Below are 14,822 nucleotides of genomic sequence, written 5' to 3'. Positions count from 1 at the left end.
TCTCTAAGGTTTACCAACTGATGTTCTAACACAACCTTAATCTCGTTCTCATGTTTCATGAAAAACAGGCGAGTTTTCTTCCAATCTATTGTACAATCCCATTATCATTTCATTCAAAATTCTACTAAACTCCTATTGCACGGAGCGTAGGCTTGTACCCATAATCTCATATCTTGTCCGTGTAGTATTTTCTGGGATCTTCATTTCTTCCCTGCAGTTTCATGGCCAAATATTCCTTCTTCATCCTTCTCATCTGTGAGAACTTCTCCAATTTAATTGCTAATCCGGTACGATGCAACAACACTATCTCTTAGTCTTGCCTAGCTGCTCCCATGGCCCATGACGTAGCGTCCTTTCCACTGTCCTGTTTCCCACTCATGTTATACAAATGTGTTTCCATGATTTCACATCATTCAAAAATTTCTCATGGGTTTCCGTCATACTTGAGAGTTCTCTCAATAACCTCCGGAAATTTATTTGTTTTAGGATGTTTGGACTTCTTCTATTCCTTTAAACTTCCCTCTTCCCCTAAATCCCTGCCAACGTCTTCTTCCATTCAATTTAATCCAGCTTCTTCAACATTTTCCTTCCATTCTACAAGTTACAACCTTCTCCTTCCATTGTCTCCATCCTTCTCGTTAAATCCCTCCAACCCTATTGTTTGATCCTCTCCAACCGTATCCTTCCAATTCCATCTCCTCCAACCAATTATCCTTCCTGTAACATCGCCTCCAACATTCTCCTCCCTGTACCATCCCCTCCCAACAAACAAAAACCCGTGAAGAACACAAGATTATTTGGTTTATTTCACACGAGTGACCCGTCATTATCCCGTGATAATTCACGTGTTGTCCAGGTGATTGTCGACGATTTGATCACGGGTCTAGGACTGAGTTTTTACACGGCGAAAACTTGAGTTTATTTCACGAGATGAACACGGGATTTTTACATGGGAAAATTATTTTTCTCCCATCTACTTTAATTACATTTTTAAAAACCCCAGGAATGGGGGGAGAATACATAATTGATTTCTGATATATATATTATAAAATATACTGTGTAAAAGTATATAATTATTACAAAATGTTTAGAAACTAAACATTTTAGTTTATATCTTTTACACTAAACATCTTGAACATGTAAACTTTAAACTTTTCTTATCACAAAGTGTTATTTCAAGTCTAAATTCAACCTTCTCCTTCCATTCCCTCTACCTTATCCTTCCATCCCCTCTAATCTTCTCCTTTCATCTCATCCAACCTTCTCCTTCCATCCTTCTCCTTACATCCTCCCCGTCCATCTCCTTCCATCCTCTCCATCCTTCTCCTTCCAACCATTCCAACTCCTCCAACCTTATCGTTCCATCCACGCAACCTTCTCCTTTCATCCCTTCCAACCTTTTCCTTCCATTCCTTTGAACCTTTTCCTCTACTCTCCAACCCTTTTCTCCCATCCCCTGTTTCCCTGCTTTCAGCAAATATAAGTTTCTCCGACAACCAGAACAAACCATGCTAGGATAACTACAAACATCTACCGAGTAACCAGGATAAATGAAGGTTTGAACAGTCTTCCCAATGGCTGAATTCACAAGAGTAAGATGTTTAGATCTTAATCCAAAATATGCCCAACAACAACAACAAACAGAACTTCTATCAAAGTTCTTTTCCATGATTGAATGTATATTAGATGTTGAAAGTGCGAGATAAACCTGTACGAAAATTCGAAATTCGAACGTTTTCTCCCGTTTTTTTTGCGGATTTCTTCAATTATGATATTATAATTTATATTTTTAACAAAATTATTTCTATTTTTTAATTTATTATTTTAACCATCTTAACACGCAGTGCAGATTTTAAAATTGGTTGTTATGATATCTCTAGACATGGATGTATCTACTGCAAAAGGTTTCATTCGAGTGACACGACTTTTAACCTGACGGTCTCAATGGAACAGTGTGGCCCTCCTTCTTCCAACCCGTCAATCCTCCAATCATTTTTAATCTTTATTTGTTTTGTTTGACGTAATGTTACATCGTCTTTTCGCAACATCCCCCACTGAACTTCTGACCTACTACCTTGATTCCGACCTACTGCAATATCGGACCTACGCCAGCTGTTTTTTTTTGTATTATATTTGAGGGTTATGGTATAGTAAGACAATTTCAGGGCCGAGCGCTGTGGCTAGGACAGGCTAGGGGGCCGGGCGCTGCGGCTACAAGCTCATATAGGAGCTGTAAAACCACGGCCTATTAGGTCGGATGTATTGTATAGCGGATTTGGCGTAGGTCAGAAGTGGAGTATAGCGGATTTGCGTAGGTCGAAAGATACACCATCGTTTTGTTTTCGAACTTGTTGATTTCTGTAAAACTATTGTTTTAAATGTCGTATTTGTATAAAGACCGGCCAACACAATACTCATCCTTGTCTTTGATTGGTTGAAAACAAATCCAGTTGTGACCTCCCATTGGTCCATTGTTCTCCATATTGAATCCTGCAGCGCTGGGTGGGGGCAGAAATTCTAGAGTTCTTATCATTTTCCACAAAATGTTCCTCAACTCCAGCTTAAACAGACGATAAAGTGATCAAGTTAGAAATCGTAAAGCCTTGTGATCAGGGATTGGTTAAAATTAGGAAATATTACTTGATGGCCGACGAGACAAGTAAACAAACATTGAATTAGATTTCCGGTGAAAAACTTGTTGTTTATGCTCAATGATAGGAGTGAATTATTAAAACAATAAACATGGCTCGAAGATTACCTGCTTGTGTTATTGATGTAGGGACGGGGTAAGCTATTCTTTAATTCGATTTTAATATATAGAAATAAGATGATTAAATATGTAATCCAATTGTTTAAAGGTCATTATTTAGGATATTTGATCCCGTTTGTTTATGTCTTATTATAGCCGTTCGTCCCATTCCAGTTAAATAATTAAACCTTAGTTGAGAGTGTTGTTTAAATCCTTTTAAAGATTAATTGGATTTCCATTTTGTTATTTTGTAACATTAAATCTGAACTTTTATTATACACATGTTTTTCCTTCCAGTTAATTATATGCGCTTTTCTGCATATTAACCAGCATAATTTTATTTTCTTCATTCTTAATTTCGTTAATTTCTCATAATCTTAATGGCTTAGTTTTGTCTTGCATTTAAGGAGTTTTTTCTTTCAGTAAAGATCACCCGGGTCCGACGGTCCGTTATAGTGTACGATTTCTGAACCTCCCTCCTATCAATTTTGCACATAACCATTGATTATAAGTTATTTTTATTATTTTAGGGTTAGGTTAGTTTCATATAATTTCTGGGCCGAGCGCTGCGACTCGGGACAGGCTAGGGGGCCGAGCGAAGTGGCTAGCTAGGAAAGGCTAGGTGGCCGGGTGCTGCGGCCATATGATCAATTATATCCATTTCTTACATATAAGATTCATGTACAAAATTGATAGGAGGGGGGTGTCCAAAAATCGTGTACTAGGAAATTACCAATCACCCCCTCAGCTCCTGATTCAAAGTCAGGGTTGATCTAAAAAGAGGGTTAGATCAATTTTAATGTTATAGGGAAACTAAAGATGTAATCCCAAGCGTTGAAAACTCGTAACACTTTATTACCATACTCCTTTCAATTCTATAAAATTTAATACTATTTTGTCTAGGTACACCAAGATGGGGTATGCGGGTAATAAAGAACCCCAGTTTATTATCCCGAGTGCTATAGCTGTCAAGGAAACGGCGAAGGTAAATATTTTGAGGGTTAAAAATTATCTTTTTTTCAGTTCATTAATCATCCCCGGTTCAGAATCAGGACTTCACAGCTAAAACGTGAGAGTGATTTTTAATAACATTAAAATTTAATTCATGAATTTTAAATTTAGGTTTGCATTAAATCTATGATTATGCGCCAATATAGAATTAGAAACAAGTGTGTTTGTACTCTAACTTAACATCTGTTGCATTGAAAGACTATTTGAAATAATCAAATTTTTTAAAGCACATTTATTTCGTTTATTTAGAAAAAGAATATTCTGACATGAATTAGCCACTCAAAAGTTAGATATTTCAGAAACGTAGGAGGTACCAATCATTGATAGCCGAATAAGTCTTTAAAATAAAGCTCTTTGCTCAAACGGCCGGACTGAATTGGCTGAAATTACCCTAATTAAAATTTTCTTTGGAATTCCTGGGCAACGCCGGGCTATTCAGCTAGTATCTTAAATAATTAGAATTGTCTGTATTCAGAATAGGTTATTGTATACCATTAAACAAGGAATAGGCTGAGTAACGCCAAACAAAAATCTTTTTTTGGATGCACAAATAATGGCAATACAAACGTATTTTTAAGATATAAAAAATCGCTAATATTTGATAAAAATTAAAAAGACGACCTTTAAAAAACTCTTCAAATGGAGTACCGCCTGCAAAGCATGTATGATAATATGGCAGGGCGGGCCGGGTCAATCCCTTCCCCCTTATATTCCATACTCCTTGGAATATTTTTAACTTGGCTTTTAATTTAAAAAAGGTGAGTGGGTTGCCTTATATAGAGAAAGTTTTAAGTTACCAGGCAAAACCGTTTTTTTCCTCAAAATATTTTCAAAATCCCAAGGGCATCATCGGATACTTTAGCTAGTTTTTAATTTTCTTAGCTAGGTTTTAATTTTCTTGTATTGTTCCAGGTTGGAGATGAGACCCAGAGAAGGGTGACAAGAGGAGTGGAGGATCTAGATTTTTATATTGGAGACGAGGCGATGGAGCAGAAAACTCCTTACGCTGTTAAGGTTAGTTTAATCATGGGTTGTACTGACATATTAAATTCTGCATTAAACTAATGAGAAAAAATGGTTTATGAAAAATTTAAGTGTCTAAAGACTCGTTTTTTATTACCAAATTTAATTCTTTAAGTTGAAAACCCACATATATTTGTTATGCCGAAGTTAAGGGCTTATTGAATCGGAAACTATCCTCAAATGTATAAAATGCTTGGATTTTTAACAATACTGTTTCAAATAAACTCCTGTTTCCTCAAGATTTAATGTTTTTTTAACAAATAACAAATTTTCAATTTTTTCTTTTTTCCCCTCTTATATTCATGCTGAAACTTAATGGACTATTCAGAGATAAATAATCGCTCATTAGTTAACATTTGAGATTTGTGTTTTGAGAGCAAGAGTTTCTTTTTATCAGATTTTGTTTGGTTTTTTTGCACCTTGGATCCGGATCCAGGAAACCAAAATGTTGCGGAGCCGAGTACATAATAAGTGAAAATAGATGAAAGGGATGATTGAGTTTTGAAAGGATGTATTCGTTTAGTTATTTGTATGTAAACCTTATTTATTCAATATTGATGGAATTTATCACACCTAATATTTCCCGTTGTGGGGTGATTAAGTGAATATCGCCCTACAACAGGGCGAAAAAGTAACTTTTTCCCCCTGCTATTAAAATTTCAAATTTCATATCTAATTTGTCTCATTGTAGGGTGATAAAGTTACTTAATCACCCTACAACAGGGTGATTAAGTAACTTTATCGACCTGCTTTTAAATAATTTGAGTAAAATTGTGATTGTAATGGGTATTATTAAGTGCGAAAAAGTTTTTGCTGTGATTTTTTATTTTTCTAGTTTGTTTTCGATCAAATTAATCAAAAATTCGTACCTAATAATACCCATTACAATGACATAAATAGATATTTTACTGATTGTACGATGTTTAGTACCCTGTCCGACATGGTTTGGTGGAGGACTGGGACCTGATGGAACGCTACCTAGAGCAGTGTATATTCAAGTACCTCAGGGCAGAACCAGAAGATCATTATTTTCTACTTACAGAACCTCCACTAAACACTCCAGAGAATAGGTTAGTGAAAATAGGGATTGCGATAAACCAAAAAATATATTTTCACTTTGTGATTCTTTTGTAACTTTATATGTGAACCCTACAAATGATATTTTTCATGTTTAGTAAAATAATTCTGTTTTTCATCACTTCTTTTGTTTATTTAATGTTGGGGAACTTATTAATATCTATCTATGTCATTCTCATTTTATGATTTTCTTCATGTTTATTTTATGTCAGTGCACTTATTAATATTTATCTATTTTCACTCTTAGTTCTTGCCTCTTGTTTATTTAATGTCAGTGCACTTATTAATTTTTTATCTATTTTCACTATTAGTTTCTTGCTTCATTTGTTTATTTAATGTCAGTGCACTTATTAATTTTTTTATCTATTTTCACTCTTAGTTTCTTGCTTCATTTGTTTATTTAATGTCAGTGCACTTATTAATTTTTTATCTATTTTCACTCTTAGTTTCTTGCTTCATTTGTTTATTTAATGTCAGTGCACTTATTACTTAGTTTCTTGCTTCATTTGTTTATTTTATGTCAGTGCACTTATTAATTTTTTATCTATTTTCAGGGAGTATACGGCGGAGATAATGTTCGAATCCTTTAATGTACCGGGTTTATATATAGCTGTACAGGTGCGTACGTTATTTATACGTGTACACTACATTAATATAAAACCATGGAATAGGAAGACCAGTGGTAAATGCACAAATAGGGACGTCTTAATATTTCAATTCCCGGATCTGTATTTGCATGCGATTTTTTTCCCGGATCCGGATTTGCAGTTTTATCCGGATTATTAATTGATTTCTTGGTCTAGGCTGTGCTATCCCTGGCTGCGTCCTGGGTTAAGAAGAAAGGAGCGGAAAGACCTTTAACTGGTGTAGTCATAGATTCAGGAGATGGAGTTACTCATGTTATACCAGTGGTAAGTTCTCCCCCCCCCTTCCTTTAACTGGTGTAGGGGGAGGGGGGTTCCTGAGTTATGATCGGACAAACAAAGAAACAGAGATTACAACTTTACTTATAAAGATTAGCGAGGGGGGGGGGGGACTTAAAGACTTAAAATGTCTTCTGTTTGCATTTAGACAAATGTCATTCTCACCTATCAATTATTTAAAAGACAGATTTGTCCATACGTGAATGTGAAAGTTATTACAATGCTTATACAGGAATCTATCCAGGGGCGGCTTGACCTTTTTTGACTTGGGGGGGGGGGGGTATAGTCCACACAGCCCTCTTCATTGTATACGCCTTTTTTCCCCTTTTAAAATGCTTAAAATAATATTAAGTTAATAGCGAAAAGAATTTTTTTACTACAAGGTTTAAAAAATATCGTTTTTTTTTCTTCCTTTTTTAGAGAAAGTTTAGTTTCCTAACGCTGGGTTCCCCCAGATATTTTCTTCAATAAGTTTGTTAAAAATTTGATTTTAAGCAACTTTTCTCAAGATAAATTTTATCTTGTCCTAAACATTTCAATCCTTTTCCAAGAAATCTGGGTTTTCCAGACTTATGACGTGTGAGCATTTCTGCATAAATGTAACATTAAACCACAGCGACGAATCAAAAAAATATTGAATATTAAAAACTGAAAATTTTATCTTGTTGCATGCATTAAAATAGATATATGCACGCTTGACTTATTTCAAATGCCAAGTTTTCCTAAGGTAATGTATTCAAAAAAAATAATAAATGGCTTGCGTTAATAACTAAATACATATGCAATAGGTTTTTACCATTACTAAATACAAATATATCCAATTATTATTATATATCCAGAGAAATTGTTAGATATATAAATTGAGAATTTAATCCGCTAAGTAGGATTCAAAGATTTTTCTTTTTCAAGTTTGTCATAGAAGGTCAACAATCTACGTAATGAGGGGGGCGCCCTCTTATCGTATCTTTTCCTGAGCTTTTAAAAATATTTTTTAGCTGATTAAATTTTATTTTGTTTAGGCCAATGGATATGTGATAGGATCGTGTATAAAGCATATTCCTATAGCTGGCCGGTCAATAACCAGCTTTATACAACATCTGCTCAGAGAGAGAGAGATAGGAATCCCTCCAGAACAATCACTAGAAACTGCCAAGGCTATCAAAGAAAGGTAATAATATCTAATTCTTTTGTTTAATCCATTACTCACATGCAGGCTTTTTTGGTAAATATTTTAAGCCATTTTTGATTTTAATGATTAAATTCATTCGATAGGCCACGAAAAAACTAGGTCCGAAAAAAATTGTTAAAGAAAAACTGTTCTGTTACCCCAGAGAATTCAAATTAGAATAGGTGCATCTTGAATTAGTTAACAACCTGAGCTCTGATTCGATTTTATTTATTTTGTTCTATCGTTTTGGTTTCACAGGATTGCATTCTCTTTGAAAAGGAAAGTAAATTTGGAACTGTTATTTCTAACATTTCTTTTGCACTTTTTAATATCTACATTTTTACTTATTCTTCATTATAGCTGTGAGTAGAAAACTTGCAACATCCAACCTGTTAATTAATTCATTGTATTTATTTGTAGGTATTGTTACATGTGTCCTAACATAGCCAAGGAGTTTAGTAGATATGACAGCCAGCCTGAGAAGTATATAAAGCAGTATACTGGCACAAATGCAATTACTAAGAAGGATTTCACCGTTGATGTCGGATACGAGCGCTTCCTTGGACCAGAGATATTTTTTCATCCTGAGGTAAAAAAAAACATTATTAAATCCTTCCACTTTCCTTTTTCCTGTGCATAGAATCCGGATCCATTAGATCAGGTGTGGCGTTATTTCTGGGTAAACGTTAAATAATGGTAGTAGATTATACGCAGCAAATTTTCCGCGGCATCCGCTCATATTTTTGCAGTTTAAGGCAATGCGCACAACAGAAATCTGGTATTTTATCTGAAATTTTAAAATTAGAAATTATATTTATACACTTAAAATATACACTATATGCTGATATATAATGTGAGTACAGAAGTAATTAACTATACGTTAAACTCTCATTATTTGCAAGTATCAGAATCTTAACAATTAACTTACGTACACTAAGCTGTCATATCGATCCCGAATGTTAAAACAATTGATTTTTACTGTCTGTCGCTCATCAAAACTTGATTGATTCTCAAATATGAGAAACACTTTCACTCAATTTATTGTTTACATTCACAGAATTGTGCGCAAATGCCGCGGAAAATTTGCTGTGTAGAGTCTACTACCATTATTTAACGTTTACCCAGAAATAACGCCACACCTGTACATTGTAGTTCCACGATTATTTACATCAACACCAACAAAGACATCGGAAAACTAACCTATTTATCTCTCAAACACGCACATTTGAAGTGTCAATGAATGAGGGATCAAACAATGAATACTCCAAGAGGTTTTAAGTAAAAAAAAAACAAGAAAAAAAGAAGAAATGTTTGAAAGTTATGATAAAAAAAATAAGCAAAAATAAAGCCGGACCTGGATCTGCATTAAAATTAAATGGATCCAAAGTACTGCTTATTTGTCACAGTTTTTCTAATATTACACAAATGTGTCCAACAGCCTTTTTGAAGCAACAATCTTTCGCCTGGGTGTATATATATATATATATACATATCTAGATACAGGGGCGGCAGGACCTTCGCAACCCCCCCCCCCCCCTGACGGATTCGGCAGGAAAATATCATCTTAAAGAAAATTTTCGTCTGTGGCACGTCTTTTTGGATGTTTTTCTTCCGAAATAAATCCAGCACCCCCCTCACTTAAATCCTGTATCCGCCCCTGTCTATTTATATTTATATTATATATATTAAATATATATCCCGTCAAAGATTTTGGTATGCTCACATTTTACAAATATTGCCATAATGTACATTTACATGATGTTGAAATTGTAGTTTTTAAGTTTACTAAGGTAACGTTCGAGTCAGAGTTGGTTAAACAATGCATTATAACAGGGTGTGCAAAAAAAACTTGGTTTACTTTACAAACATGTATTTTAGTAACAAATCAAAGTCATACTTGCATGGTTACACCAGATCTTCCTGAATGCAGATTCAAATTAAAATGCGTACTTTTTTGGAAGTAATATGGTTATCTATCATTGTTGTGAGTTTTTTGCACACCCTGTGTTGTATGTGTAATAGTGTATTTGTATAGTAGCACTTGCAATTGTTTTGTATACTTGATTTTGTTGTATTGATAAGAAATCCTATTAGGATATTTAATTAAAATTTCTCAACCTAGGCGTATTTTTATTACTCATAATCAGAAAGACTCGGAATTAATTTATAAATAATCAGACGACTTTACAGTATAATTTCTCGACTTAGGCGTATTTTTATTACAGTCATAATCAGAAAGTCTAATTTTACAAATATGATTGATAAAAACGATAATAACAAAAATATAATTCCAAAATGTGGTCTGCCTTTATTGTGCGTTTAAAATACCAAAGATATATATGCATTCCAACTGATTCAGTGTCAATTAATTCCAGGTCTTTCGGGTTATGACTGAAAACAAATACAAATATGTTTTTTTGTTGTTTTCCCTTAGTACACCTTGTTTATTTTATTTAAATTCAAATATTTCCTCCAGTAAAAATGGGAAACTTTTTTGTGGAGAATTTCAAGAAATATTAAAATAAATTACTAAGTTTTAGTCTCGACCTCCCTCTCGACGAAAAAGAGGGAAAATGATATTTATTTCATGGTTTTTTCTTTATGATTCTAGATTCTAAATTTTATTTTAAAAAAAATAATTTTTGAATATTTCAGTTTGCTAACCCTGACTTCACTGTTCCTATCAGTGAAACTGTGGATAGTGTGGTACAGAATTGTCCAATAGATGAACGGCGGGGTCTTTACAAGAATATCGTTCTTTCCGGCGGTTCTACCATGTTTAAGGTAAATATAATCTAAACGGCGGGGTCTTTACAAGAATATTGTTCTTTCCGGCGGTTCTACCATGTTTAAGGTAAATATAATCTAAACGGCGGGGTCTTTACAAGAATATCGTTCTTTCCGGCGGTTCTACCATGTTTAAGGTAAATATAATCTAAACGGCGGGGTCTTGACAAGAATATTGTTCTATCCGGCGGTTCTACCATGTTTAAGGTAAATATAATCTTAACGGCGAGGTCTTAGAATATCGTTCTATCCGACAAAGGTAGAAAATGATTCAAACAAAAAATTAAGTTTTCATAAGTTACTTAGTAGTTATTCACGAACGGGCAGTTTATAAGTTCATTTTTTACGAATGATTTCATCTTTGAAAACATGAAGACTTTGGTTTAAATCCTTTAAGCTCTTAAATTATGTCATATGATATGCCGTTGAATGTAATTCTCGTAATTTTTAAAAAAAATTCTACAAATAAAATTTATTTTTGCTACCATTCTTTCATTTCAAATTTAAATTTAATATCTTAGCTCATATTTGACTTAACAACTAACTCGTGACCATTGTGAGGAAAAACAAGTTCATTTTTACTTAAAGTAATTCTTTAATTCTAAAGTTGCCATCTCTGATTTTGTTTAAATTTTAATCGCTGACCATTAATCACCAGTTCTAGATAGTTGCAGAACTATCTGTTGGCAAATACAAACTTGCTAAAAGGTTGCGTAGGTGGGGTGTTGGACAACCTAACAAATACTTTGTTTTAAGATATGATTTGTATAATGGCTGTCTAGATATTATTTATATAATGTATTGTAGTTACCAAATATCGTCTTTCTTACAGACGGGGAAATGCGTGAATCAATTTACATAAGTCTGCAAAACTAAGTAGTTTCAAGTATTCAAACAGATGTGCTCCTTACATGAATATAGTCATGTTTAACCCAATATTTTCTGTCTGTTTGATTAAACGTCAAAATAAACGTCAAAAAGGCTGAACTGATCGGACCTAAATTTTTGTGGCAACTCATATGACTAAGGGAAGGTTTAACCTAGAAATAAATTTATTAAAACAGGCGTCCTTGCTGAGAAATATTTAAACGAAGTATATATCCGCAACCTTTTAACGAAGAAAATACAATTAACATAAGTTTTGTTGTTTAGGATTTTGGTAAACGATTAGAAAGAGATATAAAGAAGAGTGTGGACGGAAGGCTAAAGATTACAGAAGAACTGACTGGACAAACGGTAAATATTAAAATAATGTTAAATAAAACATCTAAATATCTCGAGCCAAGGGGCCTTAAATTTCATGATTCGAAAAACCTCAAGCTTCCGATTTAAAAATGATTGATAAAAAACATTAGTTTTAACTTGCACAATATTCACATTAAAAAACAAAGTAAAATTGTGATGGATAAGATTTATTTCCTAAATTAATTCTATTTCAGCCAAAACCCATTGAAGTACAAGTGATCTCGCATCAGATGCAACGCTACGCAGTCTGGTTCGGAGGCAGTATGCTTGCATCAACGGTATATATCGAATCAATAACTTTTTAACAATAACTTTTAAAACTAATAAAAAAATTTAATTATTAAATTAATATTTTTTTGAATGATCGTATTTCGATGTCTCACAATCTTTCATTGCGTCATTTTGATATTTTGATATTTTGATATTTTAGCCCGAGTTCTATCGAGTGTGTCACACTAAAGCTGATTACGATGAGTACGGACCTTCTATTTGTCGGCACAACCCTGTCTTCGGCACAATGACGTAGAAAAGCACAAAATATGGCACCGAGGTCACCAGATCTGCAGGCACACATTCAATCCATCTATCCGGTCCGTTCATTTGACCTCCACAACGGTCATTGGACCGTTAGATATTCTCTGAACCATGATTCGGTGCTAAAACTTGATTTTACGTGATGATCCTACAAACCAGTGAAACCAGTTTTGGGAGTGGCGCGTACCGATCCACAGTACATCGACGTGCAGGGTCAGTTGTACACCGACGTGCTGGGTCAAATTTGGCGGTTCCTTTGCATCGGGTTCAACATATTTGACAAAAATAAATTAGTTCAACTCTATCACTAAACCAAGTTTGTATTTTTTCTTTGTGATCTAGACTTTAATGATTTGTGAAGCCTTCACGGCAAATTTTTATTTAAAACATGATTTTTAACGAGACTCCATTTAACATTGGTTTTATTAATGAATTAATGAATTTATTTAAAGAAAGCTAGTTCTGTATTTTTCTTGATAGTCCCTGTAGTCTATCAAATCCTTAGTTGATTCCTTCCACTGCTTCTATACGCTTTGTAGAAGACTTTGTTAAAATGTGTTGATTTCCTATGTGATTAACCCGAGATGATATTATAAATTAATTAATCAATAATTATCATGCTTCCAGAAATCCACAATTCATCTCTCCGCTGTTTTTAGTAAATACATCTTTTTATTATATTCCTTTATATGTAAATATTTAGGTTAGAAACAGACAGTCGGTTTGAGTTTATATACAGGGTGTCCCACGAAACATGACAGTTTGTGAATAGTTTTAAACGTCTTCTTCCATAATTTGTTAAGTTCTTTATTGCAAAAGAGATTGATTATCATTAATAAGAAATATACCATGGTAGTCATTTTATAGTAAAATTGATTTCAAAGGAAAATATTTTTGAGTGATAGATTTTGCTAACGAAATTAACTGCAACAATGAAACAAGACATTCGTTTATATATATATGTTGCCTATAGCCGGCTGGACCGAATGGGCTGAATTTTTTTGTTGACACTCACGGGTGGCCGGGTGTGTAATAGGCTAAAAAATTGGAATTTTTTTTTCCACGGTCAACGCCGGGATCTACAGCTAGTATAATATGTAGAAGATGACAATCTAAACCATTCGCCAACTGTTCCGTGGGACACCCTGTATTAAACTTTACTTATAAATACACCAGACATAAAGGATGATATTTTAATGACTATTATCGGCCGAATCAAAATAAAGTCTTGAAATAACACAAAAGATAATTAGGCAAAGAAATACTAAGTATGGCACAGCTGTAGTGAACAAAGAATGTGAGAGAAAATATCAAATAAATTCAGAAGTCTCTACCACTTCTGAGTAAACCGGTACATAAATAATAAACTAGGTTATCTTGAGATTAGACTGTTTTCAATTCTAAATTAATTAGGTCAGTTGATCTGTTTTTCACGCGATATTGCATAAAAATGAAATTTACAAGAGAGTTCAAGAATATTGTTTTAAATATTAGAAAATCAATTAAACAACGTCGAGGATTAACAAAGATTAAACCCAAAAGCGTAATTTCAAGTGTCCCTTAAAATGCAAAGGTGGCAATATCTAATTTATAATACAGTGAATCCCAGATATATGAATACATAGACCGTCATAAGTTGTTAGATAATTCTAAATAAACTTATTCTTACTTTTACTTCAAGGTAAAATATAAATGCAATTGATAAATTAATATTGAACTCATTTTTTCGCAGCATTTAATCCTAAATTTGTAATACGACGTTATAAAAAAACTTGCTATGTATTCATATTCATATATCTGGGATTCACTACAGCATCCTTGAAACATAGATCTGATAAAAAATGTGGAATAAACGTCGTTTCTCCGACTAAAAAATATATAATTTCAACAATTGTTCAATTTATTCTTATAATAAAAACAAATAAAAAAAGTTATGGATTTCTAACTCGTATTTGATGAGACAATTCAGAGCACCGTTGTATATCGGGCATTGTCATCTTTGTATCACTTGAAATAACGCTTACTTGTTTTGAATAACTAAACTTTTAACTTGGAATTCCTAAAACCTTGTACGTTCCATTCATGTAATGAAAAATATATTAATTACCAATGGATTATTTTCTTGTTAATGTATAATTTGTTTTAAAGACTGTATTATGAGATCTACGTTGTAAACCGCAATCCTGCGAATTGTATATCTCCTGCCACTTTAATATGTTAACATGTTATTGTGCAATAAATATTACTTACTTACTTACTTACTTAAAACCTGTTTGTCAATTCCTAAAAATACTTTGCATAACAA

At 33.4% G+C, this 14,822-nt stretch overlaps 1 protein-coding gene across 1 annotated transcript; it reads left to right on the top strand.

The window, feature by feature from the left end:
* The first annotated feature begins 2,449 nt into the window (after positions 1–2,449).
* On the top strand, positions 2,450–13,197 carry LOC111699633 (actin-related protein 3). The gene is made up of 12 exons (XM_023470354.1): positions 2,450–2,786; positions 3,653–3,734; positions 4,673–4,774; positions 5,711–5,853; positions 6,415–6,478; positions 6,664–6,771; positions 7,803–7,951; positions 8,372–8,540; positions 10,607–10,735; positions 11,891–11,974; positions 12,178–12,261; positions 12,414–13,197. Exons 1-12 carry the CDS (start codon positions 2,743–2,745, stop codon positions 12,507–12,509), a joined length of 1,254 nt encoding a protein of 417 aa, XP_023326122.1. The 5' UTR covers positions 2,450–2,742; the 3' UTR covers positions 12,510–13,197.
* The last annotated feature ends 1,625 nt before the right edge of the window (positions 13,198–14,822 follow it).

This window comes from Eurytemora carolleeae, unplaced genomic scaffold (genome assembly GCF_000591075.1).
Source record: "Eurytemora carolleeae unplaced genomic scaffold, Eaff_2.0 scaffold368, whole genome shotgun sequence".
Taxonomy (NCBI): Eukaryota; Metazoa; Arthropoda; class Copepoda; order Calanoida; family Temoridae; genus Eurytemora; species Eurytemora carolleeae.
The sequence above is the reverse complement of the archived record's forward strand: the minus strand, read 5'-3'. Positions and strand labels throughout refer to the sequence as shown.

Excerpts from the sequence above, each read along its gene's own strand:
- LOC111699633 (XM_023470354.1), top strand. The coding sequence starts at position 2,743 with ATGGCTCGAAGATTACCTGCTTGTGTTATTGATGTAGGGACGGG. Across the intron at positions 6,479-6,663 it reads GTTTATATATAGCTGTACAG|GCTGTGCTATCCCTGGCTGC; the intron begins GTGCGTACGTTA and ends TTCTTGGTCTAG. Across the intron at positions 11,975-12,177 it reads AAGAACTGACTGGACAAACG|CCAAAACCCATTGAAGTACA; the intron begins GTAAATATTAAA and ends ATTCTATTTCAG.